This window comes from Mastacembelus armatus, chromosome 10, assembly GCF_900324485.2.
Source record: "Mastacembelus armatus chromosome 10, fMasArm1.2, whole genome shotgun sequence".
NCBI classification, from domain to species: Eukaryota; Metazoa; Chordata; class Actinopteri; order Synbranchiformes; family Mastacembelidae; genus Mastacembelus; species Mastacembelus armatus.
The window spans coordinates 18,281,291-18,305,881 of NC_046642.1; the positions used below are offsets into that span (position 1 = coordinate 18,281,291).

Consider the following 24,591-nt stretch of genomic DNA (forward strand, 5'->3'; position numbering starts at 1 on the left):
TTCAGCTGTGATAGTAAATGGCGTACAGGGAAGGACAGGAAACAGAACGTCAGTACATCTACATGTCTTTCAATTTATGCTCCCGTGTGTACGTGTGATGATGCAGTTATTTGGCCCCTGTTTGTTTGTGTGGAAGTTAGTGTCTGCCTGCATTTGCCTGTGTCTCGGTGTACATGTATTGCTGGGCTTAGTCGAGCGTGAACATCTGTCTGACAGGAAAGCACAGCCTTGGTGCATTAGAGTCCAAACTACCACAGCTCCATTTTGTGAAAGGTGCTGAGGATTTGAACATCTCTTCATACAGCATTATGTAAAGCATTTGCAGCTCCTGAGTACAGCTAAAGAAGTCACATTGTCTTCAAACATCTCCATCACCAGGCATGTGATACACAACTTTCAAGAACACAGGAGGAGGGTGTGTTTTAGCTTATCAGCTTGTTTTCAGCCAACAAAGTCTTCAAATAAAATGAAGAAAAAAGAACAAGAGAGAGAGAGAGAGAGAGATGCCACCTACTTTCTTACAAAGGACCAGCTGGTGATCAAAGAGGAAGAAGACTCGCTGCTGGCTGCGTCCATACGGCTGATAGATCCATGACAACTCCCCAGTGTAGATGAGCTCTGAGCTTCTGTCCAAGATATCATCCCCCTAGACACACACACAGGTACACAGTTAAGAAATGAAAAGCATAATCTTGGTACAACAAAGATCAGATTACTCATTACTGTTAGTAATTCTGAGCCTGTGAAGCTCTGAGGAGCTTAGTCAAGTCTGAGAAGTGAACCCTGATGATGTTAGAGTGATGTCATCAGCTTGGACTTGGAAATAAGTTTATTTTATAGGAAGTCTGCTTTAGAAACTGGGATTTGGAATGTGTAAGACATGTTTGTTTACCAGACAAAGGAGATCAAAAATGCTATGAAGTTACATTATCCATCTGACCATCCATTATTTATACCCACTTATTCCTGGAGCCTATCCCAGCTCTCTTTGGGTGAAAGGCAGGGGTACACCCTGGACAGGTCACCAGTCCATCACAGGGCCACATAGAGACAAACAACCTCACACACTCACACTCACTCCTATGGGCAATTTAGAGTCACCAATCAACCTGACATACATGTTTTTGGACTGTGGGAGGAAACCAGAGTACCTGGAGAAAACCCACACAAGCTCAGGGAGAACATGCAGACTCCACAAAGAAAGGCCCCTGATGGGTTTCAAACCAGGAACCTTCTAGCTGTGAGGCAACAGTGTTAATCACCAAGTCACTGTGCTGCGCTGTAGTTGCATTATGAAAAATGTATGTCTCTAAGTTTTTTTTACTTCATGCATACTTGGCACTAAAATTTGTGCTGTATAGGGATGTGAGTCAGTTCCATTTTGGATGCTGTTCCATGTTGATATAATACTTTGATTTATTAAGCACCACAGCCAAAAACCCCTTATGGAATCTTTCATTCATTTTCTCTGTTTTGTCTCTTTTGCCTCCCTGATACTACAGGTGTCAACAAAGAAAAAAAGACTCATGATAACTCAGCAACGCTGCTGTTAACAACTAATAGGCTATAATGGCTTAATCGTTCAAAAGTCAACAAAGCAAGTGCAAAATGTAATATCTGCAGAAGTGAACTGATGACAAAGGGGGATGAGAAATCCTTTGTTTAAACTTTTATCTCCCATCCAACACAAAAGTAAGAACTTATAGAATTTGTGATAACTTGAGGATTCTGTGGCCCGGATCAGTGCCATATTATTTAGGCAATATTATTTTTCAATAGCAGAAGGGTTAATGAATGAAACAGAGTATTGCAGAATGTCCATAGTCCTAGTCTCATTGTAATTTACTGCAGCTCATGTTAGTGTTTGGTGGTTTGGTAATTGGTACCAATTTTGCTGTTACATGATTAGCAAAAAATTGATTCTTATGTGTCAGGTTCTGTTTTTTGTTACATAAAGCAGATAGGTTTACTTTGTTGTGGCACTCATGCCATTTTAAAGAATAAACTTTTTAAACAATTTTAAAAAATTATAAAATACCACTACTACCAGGTATTAACAACTTTGAAAGGATTTAGATTTGAAAAAATGCTATTGAGCCCCACCCCTTCTTACAAGCCTGCCAACTTGTGGAATAAATGATGAACATGTAACTTTAGACAGTTGGTCATCCAGCGCTGGGTTATGGTCTGAAAAGCTGATGTGCTTTTCTTTTTTTTTAAAAAGAAGGAATTTAAGAGTTAAAAAATATTTCAGGTATTAAAAAAACATTAAATTAGATGTTACCTCAAAGTACTTGCAGCATGTAATGATAGTTTTTTAATGAAATGTCTCTCCTCTGACCTATATTTAAGAAAAGTTTAAGTAAAAGACAAATGTTTAAGGAATTCAGTGAAGGCCTTCAAATGAATATAGAAACAACAAATATTGTCTTTACACTTCAGGATGTGTAACACTGTCTAGGTTTGGTAATTACACAGCAAAAGCTGTAACTACACATTAGGGATGAAGTAAACCAGGTCAGATTTAGCAAGTAAAACAATCAGTGAACATGAGATGCTTGGTAATGATTCTCCAGTCAATACATACACATACCTCCCAGTCTAGAACAGAGGCTTGCCACTGGGCGATTTTGTCAATGTTCTCCAGCCTCCTCTTCCTTTCGTTGATCTGCTGAGTGACGTTCCTCATTACTGCCAGGGCTGCTGCCACGTATCGATAGTCACTATGGACACAGTGTACACGTAATTAGTCCTTGGTGTTAAAGGATAAAGTTACAGCCCTTGGAGATTTGCCACTCTTTAAAAAAAGACATGCAATGTTGCAGTAGTGAATGATACAATGTAGCCTATTAAAGACGTGTTATAAACTCAAAAAACCAACCACTATTTAATTCACATAACCTGTGCTAACTGAGCCGGATTTATCCCTCTGGCCTAGATGTGCTACGACTCCAATCCTCAGTTTGGAATATAATATGTATGTGTGATACATTGCTGTGTGTGTGTGATAGAGAGCAGGATTCTCCACAACAGTCAAACACTGTGATCTGGCAGGCCTTGCTGGCACCTGTCCCTCTCTGGCTGAGAATGCGTGGTTTGTGAATGACCTGAAGCTGGCTGAGACACGCTGAATCACTTACACCATGTTTCTGTGGGTTTGCACGCATGAGTTTGCACATCTGGATGCTCATATATGTATCTGTATGAGAGATCATCTGCAAATGTTTATATGTTGCATTGTGTACCGTGGATGCAGTGTGTGGAATGTTAATGCCTGTGCCAACAGAAGCCCCAATTCATATTTAATCTGCAATCTATTTATATACAGAGTTCTATGCAAAGAGCCTATGGCCATGCGTTGTTATGAAAATTATTTGACTCTCCTATGAATTGAAGTACTGTAGCACATCTTTCCAATGGAACTCATAATCCTTGATGAAATGTTTTCCTCTCAAACATTCACAGAATGCTAGTAAAGCAGAGCAAAACAACGTTTATTTCAGTTCATGCATGAATCACTGCTTTAGCAACACCTGAAACAGTTGCAGTGTAACACAGTGCATCTGTAACTGATTGTATAAACAAACAAACTACCATCAGACAGCAACACACTCAGCAGCTTAAATGTGTTCTTGGCCACAGTGTCCAGTACCTGTGCTCCTGTGCTGTGTATTTGAGAAGCTCAGCTAACTGAAGTGGATATTTGCAGATTTTCTGGACAGGGGTGAGCAAGAAGCCGTCTATGGCGATGTCAATCATTTGTTGGAGGAGGCGACAGGCCTCAAAGAAGTGCTGATATCTGCCATCCCTCATCAGTTTGCTCAGCTCCATGCAGGCGTCCAAGTGGTTGTTACAGTATTCTGAATAGATCCAAAAACCATCTTGCTGTGGATTAAAGGAGCACAGAGGCACATCATTACAGAGAAATATAAATTATGAATCTGAAACATGAATTATGAAACATGCTGGGGATACACCAGTATGTATATAAGCATGACTGCGGTTGCTAAAATTCTTATTAGAGCTGTTTTCTCAAGTTCATAACTTTTCTCATTATAATAAGTACCATTGTTTGCTGGTTACTCAGTTATCTCTATGACATAACTGTTCAGCTAACTCCTCAAGCTAACAAGATAATTGAGTTCTTATCTTGAGATAACAGACCTAATACCATTATTAGCAATTATGGCTGTTCTCAGATGCGCAATGTCTATGAGTCAATATATTTTTCATGCTAATTTCTTTTTTAAGATTAACAAAAAAAGAAAATACTCATGGCAATACTGCTTGAACTCACGTGTTCTAAAAAGCATGGTCCAATTTCAGAGAGGTGCGGTTCCTCTGTGTTGTACTGTTTTTCCAAGTCTCTAACAAAGCCCATCTGGAAGCGGTAAATGTCCTCGATGTTACCAAAGATGACCTTCAGCTGGTCATCATTGAACATGTCCACACGCTTCCTGCACTGGCGCAGGTAACCCTGTAAGAATATGGGTTACAACTACTGTGAGGTTTTCAGAGATGATACGTTTAAGTGCCAGGTGTGTGTGCCAACTGTGACATAGCTGGAAGTTGAGTCAGAAAATGCTAAAGAAATTGGTGGAAAGTAACTAAAGTAACTAATGACATTTACTACAATTTTTAGTTTTTACTCCACCACATGTGCTGTATGTGATAACTTTTAGTTACGGGATACTTTCCAGAATATTAACAATACAAAATATGGTACACTCAAAAGATTTAATTGATGCCTGTTGGGAAATTCCCAAGTTACCCAGCAGAACGTAAATGGGATAGGCTCCAGGAATAAGTGGGTATAAATAATGGATGGACAGATGGATAATGTAAGATGTAAGATCCCTGTGACCCTGGTTAGGAATAAACAGGTATAGATAATGGATGGATGGATGTAATAAAATGTTAAGGCATTCTTTAATATAAGTAAATATAAATATAAATATTTATTTTAATTAAAATGAACTAGCACTTTCTAAAAACTTCTATAGCGTCAAAAACAACTGTGTGTAGGTCGAACTTCGTCAGTCCAGTTCTTGTGGTTAATTAAATGCCCTGAAGCTTTGGCACTTTGGGAGAGGATTTGTTGTAAGAGGTAGGTTGGTCCTATTTCACACTCCACCACCCAGTATTCCCTCTGTTGCCTTTGTGAAACACATGCTGAAGGATTTTGTTTTCTTTCTTAAAGTAAAGCTTTATCCAAATAATCAAAATTTGAATAGTGACTTATTATGGCAGTTCAAAAATGAGGGAACCTTAGTTTCAGGAAAATTACACATTAGGTATATTTTTTCACAATCATTAATAATACATGACTGAAATCAATTATTGCGTGTATATGCAGTATATTCTATCCTATTTTAAGATAGATTTAGTAACTAGCACAGCTGTTACAGTCATGTGAAAAACCTTAGTGGTTTCTGACCTCATGTGCAGAGATTCTGTAGCATCTAATCACATTTATTAATTTCTTAATTTCTTTCTTTTAACTAAATGAAAGACACTTTGAAAACAGGACAAAGTATAAATCTCCACTTTGGCTGGCTTGTCCATACAGATATAAATCAACTGCACTACACGTCATGTCTGTTCATGTTTATGGCATGTTGAAAAATGCAGTGCGCACCCACAGGCAAGAGGGACTGAACAAAGATTTATGCTTTATTGCACCGAGAATATACACAGGGTACACAGAGGATTAGGGAGAGATGATTCGATAAGCAAAAACTTGCACTAGAAAATCTTGCCCACCCAAAGTGATACAAGGAAATTTTTTCTGTTTGTCTGTTGACTGTTATGCTACTAGCACCCATGCAGTGGCTGTGCTGGTGACCACAACTACTTTACATGAAATATAGAATTATGAAATCTTACATTAACTAAGTGGTATTTTTGATAATCTGTCTCTTTACTTTAACATTATCAGGAGAAAGATCTGTTGCAATGGATTTTATGTCAAACACGGAAAAAGGACCAATCATTATTAACTAGCATTGTTTATGCTGCTGTTAAAAATTCATATAAGAGCTTTGTGTTGTATCAAAATGTTGCTTTTTCTCACACATTTCAATTCCTTAGCATTCAGCCTTCCTATTGTATCTTGGCATTACTGCATTATTGGCTTGGGACAGCAGTGTGTTTGCATGTGTGTGTATGCATGTGTCTTTGTACCTCACAGATGTCCTTCAGGTGTTTGATGTAGTGTCTCTCTGTGCTCATGATTTCGTTGATGACGTTAGCTCTCATCTGGTCTCGGTTCTGGAGGGGTGAGCCCAGGCACAGGCAGTCATTGGTTGAGTCCAGGTGCCCATTCTGCACCTCGCTGGTCCCCTCAGCTGGTTCTGCTCCTCCATCCTCCTGATTTACCCACAGCTGGGAACAAATACATTCATACACACATGCACAGTCACACACACATACACGTACACAGTAAGAAATGTGAACAGTTAAGTTTGTAAGTGCGTAAATCTGGGGAAAAATGTTGAAGTAGGCATCTATTTACTTCATAATTCTTTGCCATAAAACCGGTACCACTCACTCATAACACAAATGCATATACTGTATCACACACAAATAGCTTAATTTAAAGGATCACTAGTAATTTGGACAGTGAGTAAGACTCTTGGTTCAGCATGTGATAAAGGTGTGGGACAACTGTCAAACTGTCAACTGTCAGAGTTATATAAAAAAAATCTTTCTGAGACTGATGCCCAGAGGATATTCAATGCCCAACTTTGGCCTTGTGTGTGACTGACTCAAAAAACGTCTCTCTGCATGCATATACAGTCACACAAACAAGCCTGCACTCACCACAACACACTCACACAGATCCACACACATAGCGTATTTCACTCTTGCTCATAGAACGGGCCAAGTGAGTGTGGTTTCAGATGCCCAGCAGCCAACCTGAAGACACACAGTTTGCCAAGAGAACATTAAGGAACCAACGGTTTGAATGCCAAACACAAGATGAGAAATGCAGCGCCACAGACAAGCAGAGTGACGGGTGGTAAAGCACTGACTGCAGACGAGAACTAATAGCGCAGCATTAAGACTAAGAAATAGTCAGAGTCAATAGTAAATCGAGCACTGAAGAAAATAATCCGTCTTTAAAACAGTAATAACCACCAATATTAGGAATAATGAGTCCAGAATCGATCTAATTCTATGTGAACACATTTATAGAATTTGAGGGTGTGCTGTTAAGAAGACATTCAATATTATCTTTACTTTTGACTCATCAGTTTTGCCTCTCTATCGACCCCGTTGAAGATGATGTGAGAACATCATGGGTACTTTAATGTTTGGTAATGTTGAGGGTACGCTGCGTGGACAGACTGGAGTGGGCGGGTGGGCGGGCAGGCTGGATGGGTAGATGAAGCTGGGAAAACGCACCTTTGACGTGGTGTTTTGGAACCGTGGAGTTGCTATGGGGTTGATATAGAAAACCTGTTTTGTTTGGGGCTGAGGAGGGTGGGGTTCCACCTTGAGAGAGAGAATGACAGAACAGAAAGATACTTTTTGGTTGACAGTCGGTCAGCCTGTCTGCCCTGCCCTTTCAGGAGTGAAGATGGAAAATGGACAGGTGGGAATGGCCATGAGTCGTGTCTTAGGGGGGAATAGGGAGTGCTCTGCTGTGGAAGCCTTTACCTATAGCAAGGATGCTAATGCTTCCATAAGTAAGTTAAGTGAAAAAGATATGGAATAATATACATAGCTGGATTAGTCCTGTGCTAACTGCTAATATAGTGCTGGCTTTGTATGAGCTTAGATATGGGTGATATTATATAAAATGAAAAAGAAAACACTGTGAATTTAAGTGGATTCAAGGAGGAGTTGAAGGTGATGCCAAACTATAAAAAGGGGCTCATCAGCATCTTTGTTTTGTTGTCCCCAAACACCCAGAGAAGGCACTTAGCTAGCTGTTCTCTTATCTCTTAATGTTTTGCATTATTAAAATAAAGCATTACTCAAGTTCATGTGTGGAGCAAGCATATTAATGCGTGTGTTCCATGCATGTGTTTTTTGTGTATATTACAGAATACTTGTGCATGTGCACTTCCAGTATGTGTTATTTATCGGCTTTTGTGCATATGTTCCTATGCCTCCATTTCTGTATGTGTGTGGGTGTGTGTTGTGTCTATGGCTGGAGCTAACTCACCCGTACAAAGCTGGCGGGGAACCATCCTTCCTCCTCATCAATCTGGCCCCACCACCAGTCCTTGTTGGAGGCGTCCAGCACCTTGATGACGTCACCGGCCTTAAATGCCAACTCCCGGTCCGCCATGGTCACATGGTCCCATACCGCTTCAGCGTTGACGATTGAACCTCCACTTATCAACTGGACAGATTGAAGGGAGACACAGGAAACATCTTATGTTTTATACTCATTACATAAAGCTGAAAATACCACTGAAACAACATAAACTGCATTATAGACACTGACTGGTAAATATGGACCCACATGATTTAAAACAGCATATAAATCAAATTTGAAAGTGATTGTAATACAGTACTGAGCCTCATTTTGGCCTCGATTTATGTAAATCCTTGTTGTTATACCCACTCAGATTACTAATGGATACAAACACACTCCCTCAAAGCCAGGGCCCACTGGCAGCTCTGGGATTGCAAATAGAACAACACAGTAAATAACACAGATCACAGTACAACACAACAAAATATGACAACACAGAAAGTGAGAGCCATTAGTGGAGAAACACAGGGTTCAGAAGCACAGCACCAGTCTCCATACAGGGACAGTAATTGGGGTATTATGACATTAGAATAATTACATGTGTTAATGTAATATAAATGTTAAGGTGCAAACAAATGTGAAGGGATAATCTTGCTTCTTTCATGCTGACACCAGAGCTTGTTATTTTATCTGCAGCATCTTTGACAATACATTAAATCTTTTCTATTGATTTTAACATTATGAATAATTATATGACACTGAAAATCAATGTTACGATTGTGCAACTGTGTGCACGTCCGTGAGTATTGTCTTCTGTAAGACCATGAAGGTTTGTCAGGCGATCAGTATTTTTTTAGGGGATTTGGAGAGGGCAAAGGTTGTTTTCATTAAAGGACAAGAGACAACAGACAGTGTTGCTGAGAAGGATCTCAGTCTGATATCATCAATCTACGAAACAACACCTGCATACACTCACGTGTCCCTACACTTTTGACTTTGTATGCACTAAACCAGTGCATGCATCTGTGGCTCAGCTCCAACTGTTCCAATTGTTCTTCCAAAGTAGTGTTCATCAGCATTCTCTAGTCCAGAGCCAACCATGCATCCAGTCCCTGGGGCTGTGGGCAGAGCAGCCAGCGCTAACCAAGCCTGACAGGAGCTGCTTAGGCTCTAGGTAAGGAGTTATCAAAGGCCTGATGACAGGTTTGTCGCATGGATGAACATTAGTTCTTTACCTGTATTAAGACTTTTGAATATTAATGTTAAATGAGTGTTATTTTTCAGACTGAGGTAATTATGTCTTCCCTCAATCACCTCAGATTGTTCTGCCTGTAATAAAGCAAAATCCCTATTCAAGAAAACCTTTTAAAATGCACTGTATCAATGCAGCACAAAAATGTTATTCTACCTTCCTGCTGATGCAGTGTAATTGTAACAATGTCCATGAGAAACAGTAGGCTGTATGTGTTTGTGGTTTGCCTATATTCATCCAAACCCGATCTGAGGGACTAAGCTCTCAGACTCAGCAGTTATGCTCCCATTCAACCTGTAGCCAGCCTATTCCTTGATAGCTTACTGAGAGGGCTACAGGAGATACAGGCCAGTGAGGGCAGAGGAGTGAACATATGGAGGGACATCCATGCCTGGAAGGGAAAGAACAGCCGTTGTCATGGCAACGTATGAGGATGCTTCACTGCTATTGACAAGATGATGGGATGAGGCAAGGACACTTCAGGATGCACCAGAATATTTCCAGATTCAGGTGTGTGAGCACGTGTGTGACTAGACCTACACAGAGTGACCAATGATTAAATGTCAATATCCCTCTGTTACTGAATATCAAACTAAAACAACTAAAATCACATTAGTGAAATACCATGATAAATGACATGCTTCTGTAAAATGCCGTAACAAAGCCCTTTGAAAGTCATTTTTCGATCAAACATCATTGAGTAAGTTGATTCAATTAGGTCTCACATAAAGCTGCGAACTGGGGTAACATTAGCTCCAGCCTATATCTCAAAGCTCTCCACTCCAGGAAGATAGGAGGATTACTGCAAAAACATGTGTCACGCTGCCATGGAAACAAGGCCATTGAAGAGTGCTCAAAAAGATTTTTAAAAAGTCATTGTTGATTCAGGAAACGGGATTCAACTTAAATAAAGAAAACATGGTGGCTTAACTAGGGAAACCCAAATTAGCTCCACTTGGCCGTCATCGTCTGACACCAGGGCCTGAAATGGTACCCACAGATGAGCCTGGGCACTGAAGTCAGTCTTGCATCTTGGCCCTTCACTGTAATATCTGCTTGCCCCAATCTACCCCCTTCCAATGTTGCTCCATCTTCAGCCCGATTCACTTCAAGAATAACCCCTCCAATTGCAATCAATCAGCTGTAATATAGGCGACAGACAGAAAGAGCGAGGCAGAGAGAAACAGAGATCCATTCACAGCCAACGTTCCTCCTTGCTAAGTTCGTTCCTATCATCCCTCCATCTCCCTAATGAGATCAGTGCTGCCCTCTCAAATTCATTGCATCCCTTTTCCCTCAACATGTCTGAATAAATTAAAAGCATTACATAATCAAGCCTGTCAATTTCTGCCTTAGCACAGCCTCATACCCAGATTGATCCAACAGCACAGGTAAACACATAGACACACTAACACTCTGTAATGCTCATCATTACCTGTGTGTCTACCAGCTGTAATGGCCTAGGTCATCATTATGGTTACGCTGCAGTTACAAAATCAAGGATTAAGAGAGTGAAACAGCCTTCTTTAAAAAGCAAAACCTGTATTTGGGTCAATGCAAATGAATGCAGAGGTATCTACCCCTATATATGGCTATATGATATATGGCAATACTTTCAGTTTCAAGCACAGACATGGAGTCTGATGAGGGAATAAGAATAGAAAACCGATTCACTGGCTTATATCATCTTTGCAGCACAACACATCAGCATTCACTGCACTGGCAGCTCCACTGCATTCCAGCATCCTCTGTCTCTAGCCATTGCAGAGCTGCACCAAAGCACTACAGCATCCCTGAGCGAACCCACACACGCCTTTAGCAAGCCTTACCATGTTTGTGGCATGTAACTGTTCAGAGAGTGTATGCATGGAGAAGTCCAGTTTATGCAATCATGATAATTAAAATCCCTTTTGGAAGTGGTCGAGGTGATATCTTCCGTAAGAACTAAGTCAGATCTTGAGTAATGAGGTGCTGTATTCCAGAAAGAGGCTTCTCTTTCCGACGCACCAAGTGAGTCTCGCGGTCCGTCCTCCCTGTGTCTGCCAACCCTGTTATGTAATACACTTATACCCTGAGTCTGGGAGCCAATCAAAGATGCTCTGCCTTAAACCGGTGAGAAATGCACACATTCTCACACATGCTGTTGTCTCGCTCTCACACACCATCTGCACATTGACACTTGTGACTGCACAGCATTTAACCGAACTCTATTAGACGGCACCTGCCCTGAAGGGATTACAAATGTGTGAACACTTGGGATGTGTGAGGAACTCAGATTCAAAGAGGAGCTGCAGATAACACCCACCCAAGATTTTTTCTCTCTCACACACGAACAAGTTAACGTGCTCACATGTTTACAAGTAAACACAAATATGTGAGTAGCCCTATGTTATCATTCCCACACAGGTGAGCCATAAACACTCCAATATACAACATTATGATGATATGTTGACAGTCCCAGCAGGAAAGGATGTTATGCTGTGTACATGTGATGGAGGTATCTATGTTCATAATACATGGCTGCCATTTCTTTCTACACCCACAGTACAATATTTGTCACTTCAGTAGACACATCCAAAAGGCACACACAGCACTTAGCCTAAAGTGTGAGAGAGCACATGCTGTATCTTCAAAAAGCCTAGCCAGCCTACATCCCTATTAATAGGAGTGTCATGGATAGCTCTGGGATAGGCTTTTAGCATATCTATTTCAGACAGTCATTCAACATTCATGACACCTGCCTCTAATTCTTTATTAGATTATGACACTGCATGTGGAATAAAAGGAAACTGGCGTTTTGTCTCCATCTGACAAGCCTTTAAGGACATTCAGTCTGAGAAATATGCACATACACATACATTTTTCAACAGTCTCTATTTAATGATAAAAGTTGCGCTCCATACCGAGAGAGGCACAGCACTGAAATGTTGCAATGTGAATATTGTGGGCTGTGAAATGGTAGCTGAGTTTAGCTGCATCTAAAATGGGGGAAACCTGGAGTGTCGGAGGCCATCCTTTATTAGGCCTATACCTGCCTGCTACTGGTTTGGTTACTGTTCATCTGAGATAACACTGATCCTCCAGGCTGTCTGATCAACAGCACAGACTCCTCTCACTTGCTATTTGCTACAAATATCACATTTACTTCAGTGGAGAGACCACTGCTCAGCTCTTAGCTGCCATATTGTAGATGTGGCTACAGTGGATCACAATAGAAACACAAGTCCTGACGCAGCAGTAGGCTGTGGATAAAAGGAGACTATCAGATTCCCTTTTTTCATCTAAAAATCAAAATATTACAGAATGAAATTAATCCATGCGCATAATCCACAAAATACAACATGGAGGAGAGAGAGGGAGATCGACGTGGGGGGGGGGGTACATGTTTATATGCGGGGGTTATGAATTTCCAGTCACCACAGAAAAGGTAACAGCATCACAGATCTGTATCCGCACAACTACGACCACCACCAGACAACACTAGCTATCACAAACGGTGAGAGGACACAAGACATAACGAAGGATTGGGGAGGGGGGGTAACAGAAATACATTATGGTGTACCAACGTCATTCATTTCAACGCGTTGCTGTGATGGAGCGCCGGGTGTCCCCGCTCTCGACCAACGCGCACTGCCTTTCTCTCCTCTCCTGTGTGAAATTGTGGTGCGCTGCGAACCGGGCCCCAAGCGCAGATCCATTAACGAGTACCGAGGATGAACATCAACAGCACGTTCACAAGCACCAGAACCGCGATAACCGTAAACACCGCGCAAGTCTGGACATCCAAGGCCATGGCGCAGCGCAGCGTGCCGATGCTGAGATGCGCTCTCAAGGACGGGCGTTATTCAGATCCTCCGTCTAGACACGTAGCCTCAAAGCGACCAAGAAATCCACCATTACAGTGAGACAAGAAACGGAAAAAAATCCCCTACGCCTCTTCACACCACACTGTGTAATTCACAAAGGCACGGGAAGAGATGCATCATCCTCACCATCATCATCGTCATCAGTCTGCACCGCGATCTCTCCCCGCTAGTCAACACCTGCCGGTGTTTCGCCTCTTCCCCTAAACCGACCGAGTCTCAGGCCAATAGATTCTCAAAGCAAGCAAGAGAGAGGCTGTGCACAGGCTGTTCGCAGCTGCCGAGCTGCCTTCCGGTGAGTGGGGACCAGGGAGATCTGCTGAGAGGCGGTCCTGTATTAATACAGATCAGCGCTCCACTGCCAGACTACCGGAATCAGCCATCACCTACAGTCGGGGGAGGGGCACAGCCAGCCCCTCGCTGACTGCATCGACCAGAGGGGCTAGAATCATAGCCTCATTCATCTCCCACCCCATCTAAAAATATCACAGCGCCGTGGTGATTTACCATTTATCATTAACAGTCCGTAATGAAGGGGACTAAATGTCAAAATAATAGATACACGTTCCTCAAAGTGATCACCGTCATATAATTGAATTGACATAACGTCAGCCTTTTCTGCCACTTCGCCTATGGCCACATATCTGTCAGATGCAGTATGTCCAAGATGACCTGATAATCAACCAAATTTACACTCTATTACCTCCCTCTGCATCAGACACATCACTGATGCCAGCAGCAATCACTTACAGGTCTATAATTCAAACATATCCTGATCATCAATGTTTAATACAAACATGACTTGAATCTTTGAGTGGTTTCATTCTAAATCATCGCATTTTTATTTTTATTTTTTTATATCACAAGGATTAGAAAAATGTAATGCTATGGCAGCACAGGAAAAATGAGAGCAAATTTGGTGCCATGACCTTATTTGTAGTAGCTATAACTGTTAAATTCATGTTTCACATATAAAATACTCAAATTCACATGTGATGCAGCCCCCCCATAGGTTTACCTTTTACTGTCACTCTCTGGAAAAATACACATGCACATATACTTTTAATATACGTTTACATTTTAAAAATGCTGTCCAAAAATACAGATTAAGTTGTAATGACAGTAAAGAGTTGAATATGCTAAATTCACAATGGATGGACTCTAAGGCACAGGGAATGCAAAGAAATTTAGACAGCAGCTACACACGCTGCAAGGTGTTTCAAGCTCATTAGTCCTTCTCAAAGAGCGTCACGGTATTTATGGTGATGCATCTCTAGAAATAAGAGGTTATAGTAGAACCAGTATTTTTCAAATTACATTAACATCTAATTACTGACTTGACTTGTAATAACAGTTTTGTGTATACTATAACCCTTCACTTTCGACTAATTGTTACATTTAATTACGGGGCCTTTTTTATTTAACGAACCCTCCAATTTAGTATACAGATGATTATAAGAGAATGGCTGCAATAATAATAGCAGATATTCCCATTTCATCCCTAGTACGACTCACGGATAGGCCTACATTTTCCATTACGCAACCTTAAATGAAGGAAAGGAAATGTGTTGGCAGATAGACCTGTAAGAGATCATTTTCTGGTGTTGCACACAACCAACCTAATTAACCACAATTAAGGTGCCCTTGAGCAACATGTTTAACCGCAACTTGCACTAGCGGATATGCTCAAAGTCCCATATTAATGGCTGTGGTTGCACAAACAACCTCCAGATGTGCAGGTGTGTAACTGTGTCAGAAAATAATCTCAACTACAGCAGAGAGCTCAGCTAATTTACTCTAAATAACTTAAGACACAAAAATGCAATGTTAATATTAGCACATGAACTTAATTTTAGTCTTAATCTTGTTAGAATGTATGTGTTTTAGTTATATTTTAGTCTGGATTTTTGTTTGTTTTTGCCTACTTAAAGTCAACAAAACCTAAAAACATTTTAATCTACCTTTCATCATTTCTACCCTGCAATTTTAAGATTTATAGCATTTTCAGGCTACAGCTGTCCCCATCTTTGTTGTGTAGAGTCGTCATGGTTGCAGGCATTGTGGAAAAGGCTGTTTATTAATTGAAATACTGTGTCCATGTCCCTTTGCTCAACTGAAGCTGGATTCATTCATACTTGGACTAAAAAGTTTAGCTTGATAAGAAAAGCCACATTGCTGGCTAAAAATAATACAGTGGCATTTCTTTAGTGAACAGCGAGAGGAAGATGGTGGTCTGTCAACATTAGTCCTGTAATTTACTTTTTCCTTTTGATAGCAACGCTAAAAATAAATGACTGGAAGTGACTTTAATGTAACTGTATATCTACAACCACAGCACCGCTTGATAAATTACCTTCTTGTCCAGTCATCTGTATTTCACATTACCATTATGTTTTTGTTGATGAAAAATGTACATTTCATGCTCTTATTAAATTATACTTATTTAGCTTTAGTCTGATTTGTATCATTAAAAAATAGCTCGTCAACAAATATTTTTCATCGTAGTTTGTGTTGATGAAATAACACTGCAAAAAATCTTGATTAAAAGCTGAAACATGCACAACTTCAAACCCTCAACTAAAGATGTGTATATGCAAACCAAATCTATTGTGGAACAGCACATGATATGAGCACCTGACCCAGCAGTATTTCAGTCTAATTTACTAGCCCAAAGAAAATGCTGTCTGGTATTACATGTAGAATCCTCGACTCAGAAAGATTGTAAAATAAAATAATGAGTCCTGAGTGTTAACCACATTCAAACCTCATTATAATTTTAGCCCAATATAATTTTAAAGGTCACAAATGAGCTGTATGAAGATATTATTCCCTTGAACTGAATTTGTAAAATGGATACATGGGTTCTTGTAGGACCTGGGATCAGCGGGACCTGGAGTAGCAGACTGTGAAGTGGACAGAGGCTGTAGTCTGCTTGAAATTGTGCCAATTACAATGGCAACTCAGATTTATGTTAGGGAAAACAATGTATCACATTGTCAGTACAATGTTTTCAGGCCGTGTCTGCAGTTGTATATGCTTTACAGTACATGTTCTAACGGTCACATTTACACCCATATATGGCCAAGTAACCAGGCTTCAGTCGCTGCTACCTTTTTGTGCTTGGGCTCAGTAGTAGTTATTTCAGTAAAAATATGACTGTCTGGAAAATACCAAGCACATGGATTGATAGCAACAAAATGGATACTGCTGAGTATTCTGAGAAATCTCTGTGGATGATGGGACTGTTTTTTTCAACATGTAAGAGTTGTCAGTCCTTCACAAAGGAGAAAACTACATTTCAGAGCCAGCTTTCAAACCCAAAGTAGGTGAAAGTTTGGTATTCAGAGCAGTTTTTCAGTGCATCAGCCCTTTAAAGTTCACAGTTGTTGAGTATTGTGAGTGACAAAACAAGATGGACCCTTTTCCTATCTGATCCACATGTTTGCCATTGGCAGGCACACCATTATATTTTGGTGTTCATGTTCACAGTGATATTTAAGATGAATACTGTATTACACAAGTGCATCCCAACCTGCACTTATTGCAGTGTTGTGCCTCCCGTTGTTGGCAGATTATGAAAAGCTTAACATGATCATGAATGAATTCATAAAGGAGAATCAGTTCAGCTCAGTCCCCACACTCCCAAACCAGCCACCATCGAGTTACCCATCCAACACACACACACACACACACACACACACGCACGCACACACCCTCACACACACACACACACACACACACACACACACACACACACACACACCCACTCTCCAAACCACACTCTGTCTTCACATTCAGTTGAGAGCTTTGCGATGGATCAAAAGATCTCGGAATAGGTCTAAAAGAGTAACACTAAAGGAATGCATTATATCAGTATTTTTAAAGCCATAAATAATTTCCAGGGCACTTTCTGCAGGCTTTCAGTGAGATGCAGAGAGCTGTATGATACATCACAGTTAAGATATGACAACTGTCCTCAAACCAGTGTTTTTTTCTTCTGTATTACGCTTGTGTATGTGCATGTGTTTGTGAAACGCGGAGTGAGCAGATTACATAAGCCTGCCCCTACCTCTGTGGGCTCCCACTCCAATCTCCCTGACATTTAGACAACAAAGGTCACATCTGAAAGTCTAAATCTGCACAGACACCAATGCTAATATACTCATACATATACAGAGACGATGGAGAGTTTTTAAAAACGACAGATTATCTTCCACCAGCATTGATTCACGTTAAATAAAACTGACCCTAAACTCACTGTACATGCATGCATCATGTTAAGGACTCTCATTATTGTGAGGGAGCTGTATTATCCTAACTGGGGGCTGACTAATGTAAGCAATTCTGATACTGTGATTTACTATTGATGGATGTTGTAATCAACCATAAGCCCAAGGGAACACTCACTAGAAATTAGACATCACTTTCAGCCATCACATTGTGGCCTTTAGAGTGATGTCAATATATTACTAAGGCAACAAAATTCAATTAAATCTACTGAAAAAAAAAAACAAAAACAAATATGCTGTAATGTAGTCCAATCTAATAAGATTATCATCTCTAAAATTACTATGGCATCAGCCACATCTCATCCCATCTTTATCAGCTATATATCGTAGTATAGAATAGTGTCAATAAATTTCTAATACAGTTGCAACAAAAATGTTAAGCATAATCTTCTAAGGGCTATTATATAAAGTAGAATCATCGTATCACTGTGTACTGTAGTCCCTTTAGTGCAGTAGCTAAGGCATGGTTTAAATAATGTCAGCAAATAATGTGCAAGCTTCCACCTAACCCTTCAGTTTTCCCAGTGGAAATTAATCAAAATAATTACTAAACGAATGAAGGGAAAATTTGCAGCATGCATGCTTTCCTGTCAAGGCCGTGAAGCCTTTATTCCATCTAGAGCTAACAGGATTAGTTGATGAACCAATAAACTGATCAACAAAAAATGAATGGCTTTTAGCTTTTATAATTTTAATAGTTTTGCAAGCAAAAATGGATAACTTCATGTAGTTCTAGCTTCTCAATATTAAGGATTTCTTGCTCTAATTGCATCCATGTCCATGAGGTCAGTCTTTGCTGGCCCCTCGCAGGATAAGTACTTGTATTTGTAATTATGTGCTTTATGTTACTTCTCACAGCATGCAGGTTAATGTCAACAAGAGATTAAAAGGTAAATGGTGACCTATGTTTTGTAGTTATGTATTTTCCTTTTCACCAGGGTCTAATTGAAAATTGATAACAGAATCGGCTGCAGCAAACCAATAGAAACTCTCATAATCTCAGCCTTCATCTTCTCTTGTAAAAATCCTGAACCCTTTCCACAGAAGCAGCTGCTCACTCCCCAGTGTACACTGAAAACAATGGTCCACTTAAACCAAAGGGACAGGATCATATGCAAATAGCAGAGGCCATTCTAATGTCATCAAACTGGACTCTCTCCAGACCTTGAGTGTACCTCAGTATCCTGTTAATTCATTTTCTAAACAGCAATACTGCCAGAAATATAGTGTAATCCCAGCAGAACATTAATTCCCAATGTATGTCTCAAGGCAATATCTACTCATAACAGTTAGTAGTAGTAGTCCTGGTACCATCCAATATTGTCACACTGACACTCATAAAAGAAATTATGTTGTGACCTTTCAAATTCAAATGAAAGATGGTAAAAAAAAAAATGTTCCAATTTCTCTAAAACATTAAATGAATTCTAACACCAGTCTGAAGAATACAAGAATTCATTTCAAATCAAATCAAGCATATCTTTCTGTATTTTTTTTTTAAACATTTTTCTAATTTCCTTTAAAATTCTGCTCATTATACAGCCATATTTAGTAGATAAACAGTAAAATGAATTGGTTGAGCTCTACATATTCGTTATTTTAAAATAACACTGACCATATCCTTTTACATTCATTTACTAGTCTGAGGTCATCTTGCTCAGTTCTTGCTCTAAGATCAGTCATTACTATATTGGCTTTTAGCCAAAGAGCTGCATATTTAAAAAGTCTCTCCTTAAATAAGACTACAAATTCACTGCTAGCAAATTATGTTTGTGGTCAGTAGGTATTTGGCTAATGGGACGCAAAACCCACCACACCCATTTCCTCTCCAGTCTGCTCCAATTCTTTTGTTCCCCTCCCATCCCTATGGCAACCACACTGACTTCCTGCTTCCTCCCAGGCCTTCCAGCCACAAAGCTCCCTAAAAATAAATCGCTGGACTTTTCCTGAACACAGTTTTGTCACTATTGTTCAGCCATCAGCTGTTTATTCGTTCAGCTCAGTTTGGGTGTTTGCACTAAGACAAGTCAGTGGGTCAAAGCACTTTACAAAATAGAGTAAGTAAGATGAGACTGGGGTGGAGAAATCAGGATTAAAAAATGACAAGTGATATAACAACAATCTGTTCAGATCAAACAAACGGCTTCTGAAGAAATAGTTCTACTCAATCATGACATAGCCAGTCTCTCGTGAGACTGCATAACATTGTGCAGTTCTAGCTGGGAAAATGAGGAGAGAAGTATTTGTATAAATATTGCTGGAATTTAGGGTTTAGAAAATCAAAGGCATAACACAATATAAATATTAATAAACAGACTTTTTAAGACACGCTTGCAGAGGAGACAAAATTGGTCAATTACACACAGACAACTCCAGCTCAATACCCCCAACAATACATGCATTAAAAACCTAAATTATATTGGAGTCTCTGGGGGGGATCTGTCAGTGTTTGCTTACAGCTCATACTTGATATTTCTCATCAGTGGCCATGATAAAAATGAAAAAATTAGTGTGACATTTTGGGTAATATGCTTATTTGATTTCCTGCTGACATTAAGTTCTCATTTGTTTGACCGTTTCTTTGCTGGACAGATGCTGGACCATCTGGGAGTCTGCACTTGTTACCTGGCGATCACACCGTGATGCTACGACTCAAGACTAAAATTCAAGTCACTGCACTTAGGCATTAACATGTTAATTAAAGAGCTTTAGTGGGCTAGTAGGTGAATTTTGGTTGCATTCTGTTTCCCTATTTGCAGTCTTTGTGCTAAGCTAACTGGCAGATGGTTGTAGCTTCATATTTACTCTACGGACATGAATGCGATTGAGGGTGGAATAGGTCTGAAATTTCTGAAAAGTTTCCTACTGAGTGAGTTTTAACAGTGTCTCTGTTAAAAGACACTATAACAAGTTCATCTGTTCCCTAAAGACAACACTAGATCCTCAGAAAGTGCAACAAAAAGTATGCATTAAGGAACACCTGAAAATACAGTGAACACATGTTATATGTGTTTTTGTTTCTGTTCAACGTTGGTGCCAGTGTGTTCTTAAAGCTCTCAAATTGATCATTTAAGAGCCCTGCTGTGGGGTGTGGGAAAAACCAAAGGGCCTATGGTAGGATTTTGCTAGTTGCCTCAGTCAGAAGTGCTCTACTGTAAATCTACTGAGCTGGTTATAAGTGTACCGTGTGTGCTCGCTAGTGTCACCATTCATTAGAGCACTGTCAGCCACCTGAGGCCCAAAGCACCGGGAGGTAAGAGCAATAGAACGTTTCCATCCTGCCTGAGATATTTTGCTGTTATACTTGCATGCAACGTTTGTTAGATATTCATACTATGGCTCTGTGGGTACAGAGAATATTTGTTTAGATTTTTATTTCTGGTGAGGTTTGTCAAAATATCTGAAAGGTTGCTTGGCGCTGATGAGCTTACTCACCCAATCTAATCACCCATCTTACCCATAATATTAGAGTGAGTTCCGAAAGTCTGCTTCACTTTCTATTCAATTAATTAACTTTGGATTTAATTATGAATTAGGATGGTAATTTTGCCTATCCATTTACACTCAATAATCTACAAAAAAAAAGTGTTTTTTTTTTTTTTTTTTTGGTAAATATATTAAAAATTAAAAACTGAAATCCCTCACTCATGAGAGTAGCCAGATATTTAATTTAGCAAACTCTTTTTGGGTAAGTCTCTGTAATATAACGTTTTTAATTCAGCAGTTTATACCATTCTTCCGGGAAGAACCTCTCGATTCACTCAAGTAAATTCAGAGACTTGTCCTGAAGCCACTGCAGCATTGTTTTGGCTATATAAAGATGAACCCCAGTGTCAGATCCTTTGCACTGTACAGGAAGTTTTCTTCTCTGTTTTTGGGTACATTTACTCTTCCTTTAATTCTGACTAGTCTCGTTGTCCCTGCCACTCCACAGTATGACGCTGCCACCAGCATACTTCAAAATAGGAATGGTATTAGCCAGCCCACAGCCTCATCAGACCTATCAGAGTGTTTTCAATCTCATTTGGCAAACTGTAATACTTGTTTCTGATGTTGACTTATAGGCAAATATGGAATTTTTTTATCATTTTAAAAGTAAATCTATAACACAATAACATGAAAAAAGTGAAGCTCATACTTTTTAAAGCCACTTTAGATGTGTAACTCTAAGGGGGCATATGTTAGAAAATCTACAGCTCTACCAGTTCTCTGAACTAAAATGAATTTAAATTCTCACTGCTTTAATGCCACGAGAGTTCAAAAGCAGAGCAGTAGACTAAAATGCAAAACTCTGCAGTGAAATGATATTTGGGTGCAGGATTGTTGGGCATTCTCTGCACCTTACTTCTTGTTGATAGGTTAATTCCTCCCACGATTGTCTTCCTACACTCCACCTGATATACTGCTGTCCTGTAAAACATTCACTAACAAGCTTGCCATCTAAAATAGCCATAGACCATTGCATGCCCCCATACTCATAAACACTGAAACACACACACACACAACAGGCTAAAGGAAGCAGGTGTTTTCACATGCCTGCTGGGAGGAATGATGGGGGGGGGGGGGGGGGTGAATGGACGGTTGAGGTGAGGGAGTGAAGAAAAAACAGTGAAGGAGAGACAACTTGATCTGAGGAGAGGGGGAAACAGAGATGGAAATGAAGGAGGGAGGAATGATGAACTCTTAGGTCAGGAAGAAAGCAGGGCAGATGAAGAGGGGGAATGAGGAAGAAGTACAAGGAGCAAGGTGGTTGCATAATACGTGTGTGTGAGATGGAGGGCTTTCTCTGACGCTGCATGTGGTGTAGCAGGGAGCCAGGGAGGTCAGAGGCAGAAAGTTAAGCTAAATAATGTACACAAGAAGTGGCAGCTGCCAGAAAAATCCAGCCCATCTTTCACAGAGGCCTGCAGGATACATCCTAACTAGCAGAACACTGTACAGGCAGTAAGCTTCTGTCTCATTATTTAAGGACATGGACAAAGTCACCAGGACTGGAGCTATGTATTTTATTCAGTTAACGTTATTCAGTTATTCAAGTTAACGTATATTTAGATTATTGCAGTTGTCTCGAAATTTACAAAAATAAAATGCACAGCACTGAGTTCTAATATTGCTCTTATTTCTAAAAAAACATAATTACTTGTTACCCATTTGATGGGTCTTTGTCAGTAAAAGATTCTTTCTGAGCTCATAAAAATGTCAAGGTGTTCTTTTTCTCAAAAACACCTTTGCACAGCAGACAATAAGGGGAATAAAAATAATGAATTATTTTACATTATTTGTAGGAAATTTCCCCTTAAGGTGGCTTGTGTCGGTTTTAAAAAAGACAATTTAAGCAAAATGCACATTCCCCCCTTGACAACAGCAAGGGTAAATCAGGCTCTGTGTTGACAAAGCAAAGAAATGACAAGCCACAATCAGGCCTGAGTTATCTACCTGCGTAATAGATGAGTGATAATACACTCGCTTTGTTGCCTTTGTTTTTAGACTCCGGTGTCATAGTTGGTTACATTTGTAGGAATTCTTTTTTAGTTGGCTGTGAGAGATGACCATGAATATAAAACTACACAGCAAGGGCCACATTATGCATTAGAGAGCATTCATTTTCAATGTGTGTAGGTTTAAAAAATATGGATTTTTGCATTTTATGAACTAGTGCTACATAGGATATTAAATTAGACTATTCAAAATTCAATGGCGGTCTGCCAATTAGGCTACTGGATATCCAGTGTGGAAGGTTATGTCCTTGGGGTGGCAATTGAGAGATCTGATGCAGTCTCCAAAATGTAAAGTATTTTGTGCTCAGCAAATGTCAGTAAAATTCCAACTTTCACAGCTGAATTTGTAAGTTTCTTCATTTGTACTCAGATCACCAATTTGCAAATAAATAAACAGTCCAAACACACTGTAAAATGCAACGTACTGCAGAAAGTAATGAGTAATGAGATTGTCATGTGATATGGAAATAAACAAATCTAGGCTATTACTGTTGTTAGGTGAAAAGTTCAAGATGAAAAAAGAGAAACACTTTTGAGCCTGTGGGGTTTCTGCTTTAAGATGGTGCTGTCAGATAATAAAGGATCAGATTACTTACCACAAGGTGACATTCTTCTGTATTGACTTAAGACCAGAAAAACTGTTTATACTAATATAAACCTGTCAAACGTCCATAAAAATAAATTGTGTATTACACGAGAGCTGAAAGTTGGTGTCTGTGTTTGAAATCACCAGTGTATCACAAATGATACCACTGATGCTGGGTAACAGGCACAAGAGTGCCATAGGCCCTACGTAGTCTCATAACAGAAATCAGTGCATGTTGTGACATTGTGAAAACCATCCACCAATATTTCCCTTTGGCCGTACAGTGGCAGCAACATAATATAGTGACAGATGATGGCCCTGATAAAGTATAACCCAGAATGTGCTCCAAGCAAGCACAAAAACAAATCTGTACATGCACAGACATGCATGATCTGACAAAATACAGCTTATAATACAGAGGTACTGTAAAACAGGATACACCAGTGAGTCAGAGAATTAACACACAGTACTGCTCCTCCAGTCCCCTAGTCCCCAGGAACAAGCAGCCATCTGAAATAAAAGTGGAAAGGGAGAAAAGGAAACCCTCTCAGGTTTTATATAAGAAAAAAGGCCCTGAGCTTCTTGGTCTCTCTCCACAACAAAAACACTCACCAACTACGCAAGGAGTCAAATGTCTGTGCATATAACAACAATAACAACACTCAAGCATAAACCAATTCTTTGGAAGACACAGCCTAGAGAGGCTCTGACACAACCACCTGCTCAGATTCAGTTAGCAGCACTACTATTTATAAGATCCCAAAACAGCCTTAGTTTGGTGGCTGCAGTAAGGCACAGTGGACACATGCCTGTACCTTGGCTTAGGAACAACATACACTGAATAATGATAAAGGATTCTAGGTCACCTGTGGCTCGAAAGGTGAACTGTAGATA

The 24,591-nt window shown here is 39.9% G+C and overlaps 1 protein-coding gene across 5 annotated transcripts in view; it reads right to left on the minus strand.

Annotated features, from left to right (window-relative positions):
* Positions 1-24,591, minus strand: part of arhgef9b (Cdc42 guanine nucleotide exchange factor (GEF) 9b) — a 42,350-nt gene that overhangs the window by 9,321 nt on the left and 8,438 nt on the right. For 3 of the 5 annotated variants that reach the window (XM_026329946.2, XM_026329943.2, XM_026329945.1), the window contains 7 exons: positions 8,174-8,353; positions 7,408-7,497; positions 6,184-6,384; positions 4,298-4,477; positions 3,653-3,885; positions 2,594-2,723; positions 515-646 (listed from right to left, as the gene is read on the minus strand). In XM_026329946.2, the coding sequence (XP_026185731.1) occupies positions 515-646; positions 2,594-2,723; positions 3,653-3,885; positions 4,298-4,477; positions 6,184-6,384; positions 7,408-7,497; positions 8,174-8,353 (1,146 nt within the window). Of the gene's footprint in view, positions 1-514; positions 647-2,593; positions 2,724-3,652; positions 3,886-4,297; positions 4,478-6,183; positions 6,385-7,407; positions 7,498-8,173; positions 8,354-11,290; positions 11,536-24,591 lie in introns of those variants that run through there. The other 2 variants (XM_026329947.2, XM_026329944.2) reach the window with 2 other exon arrangements.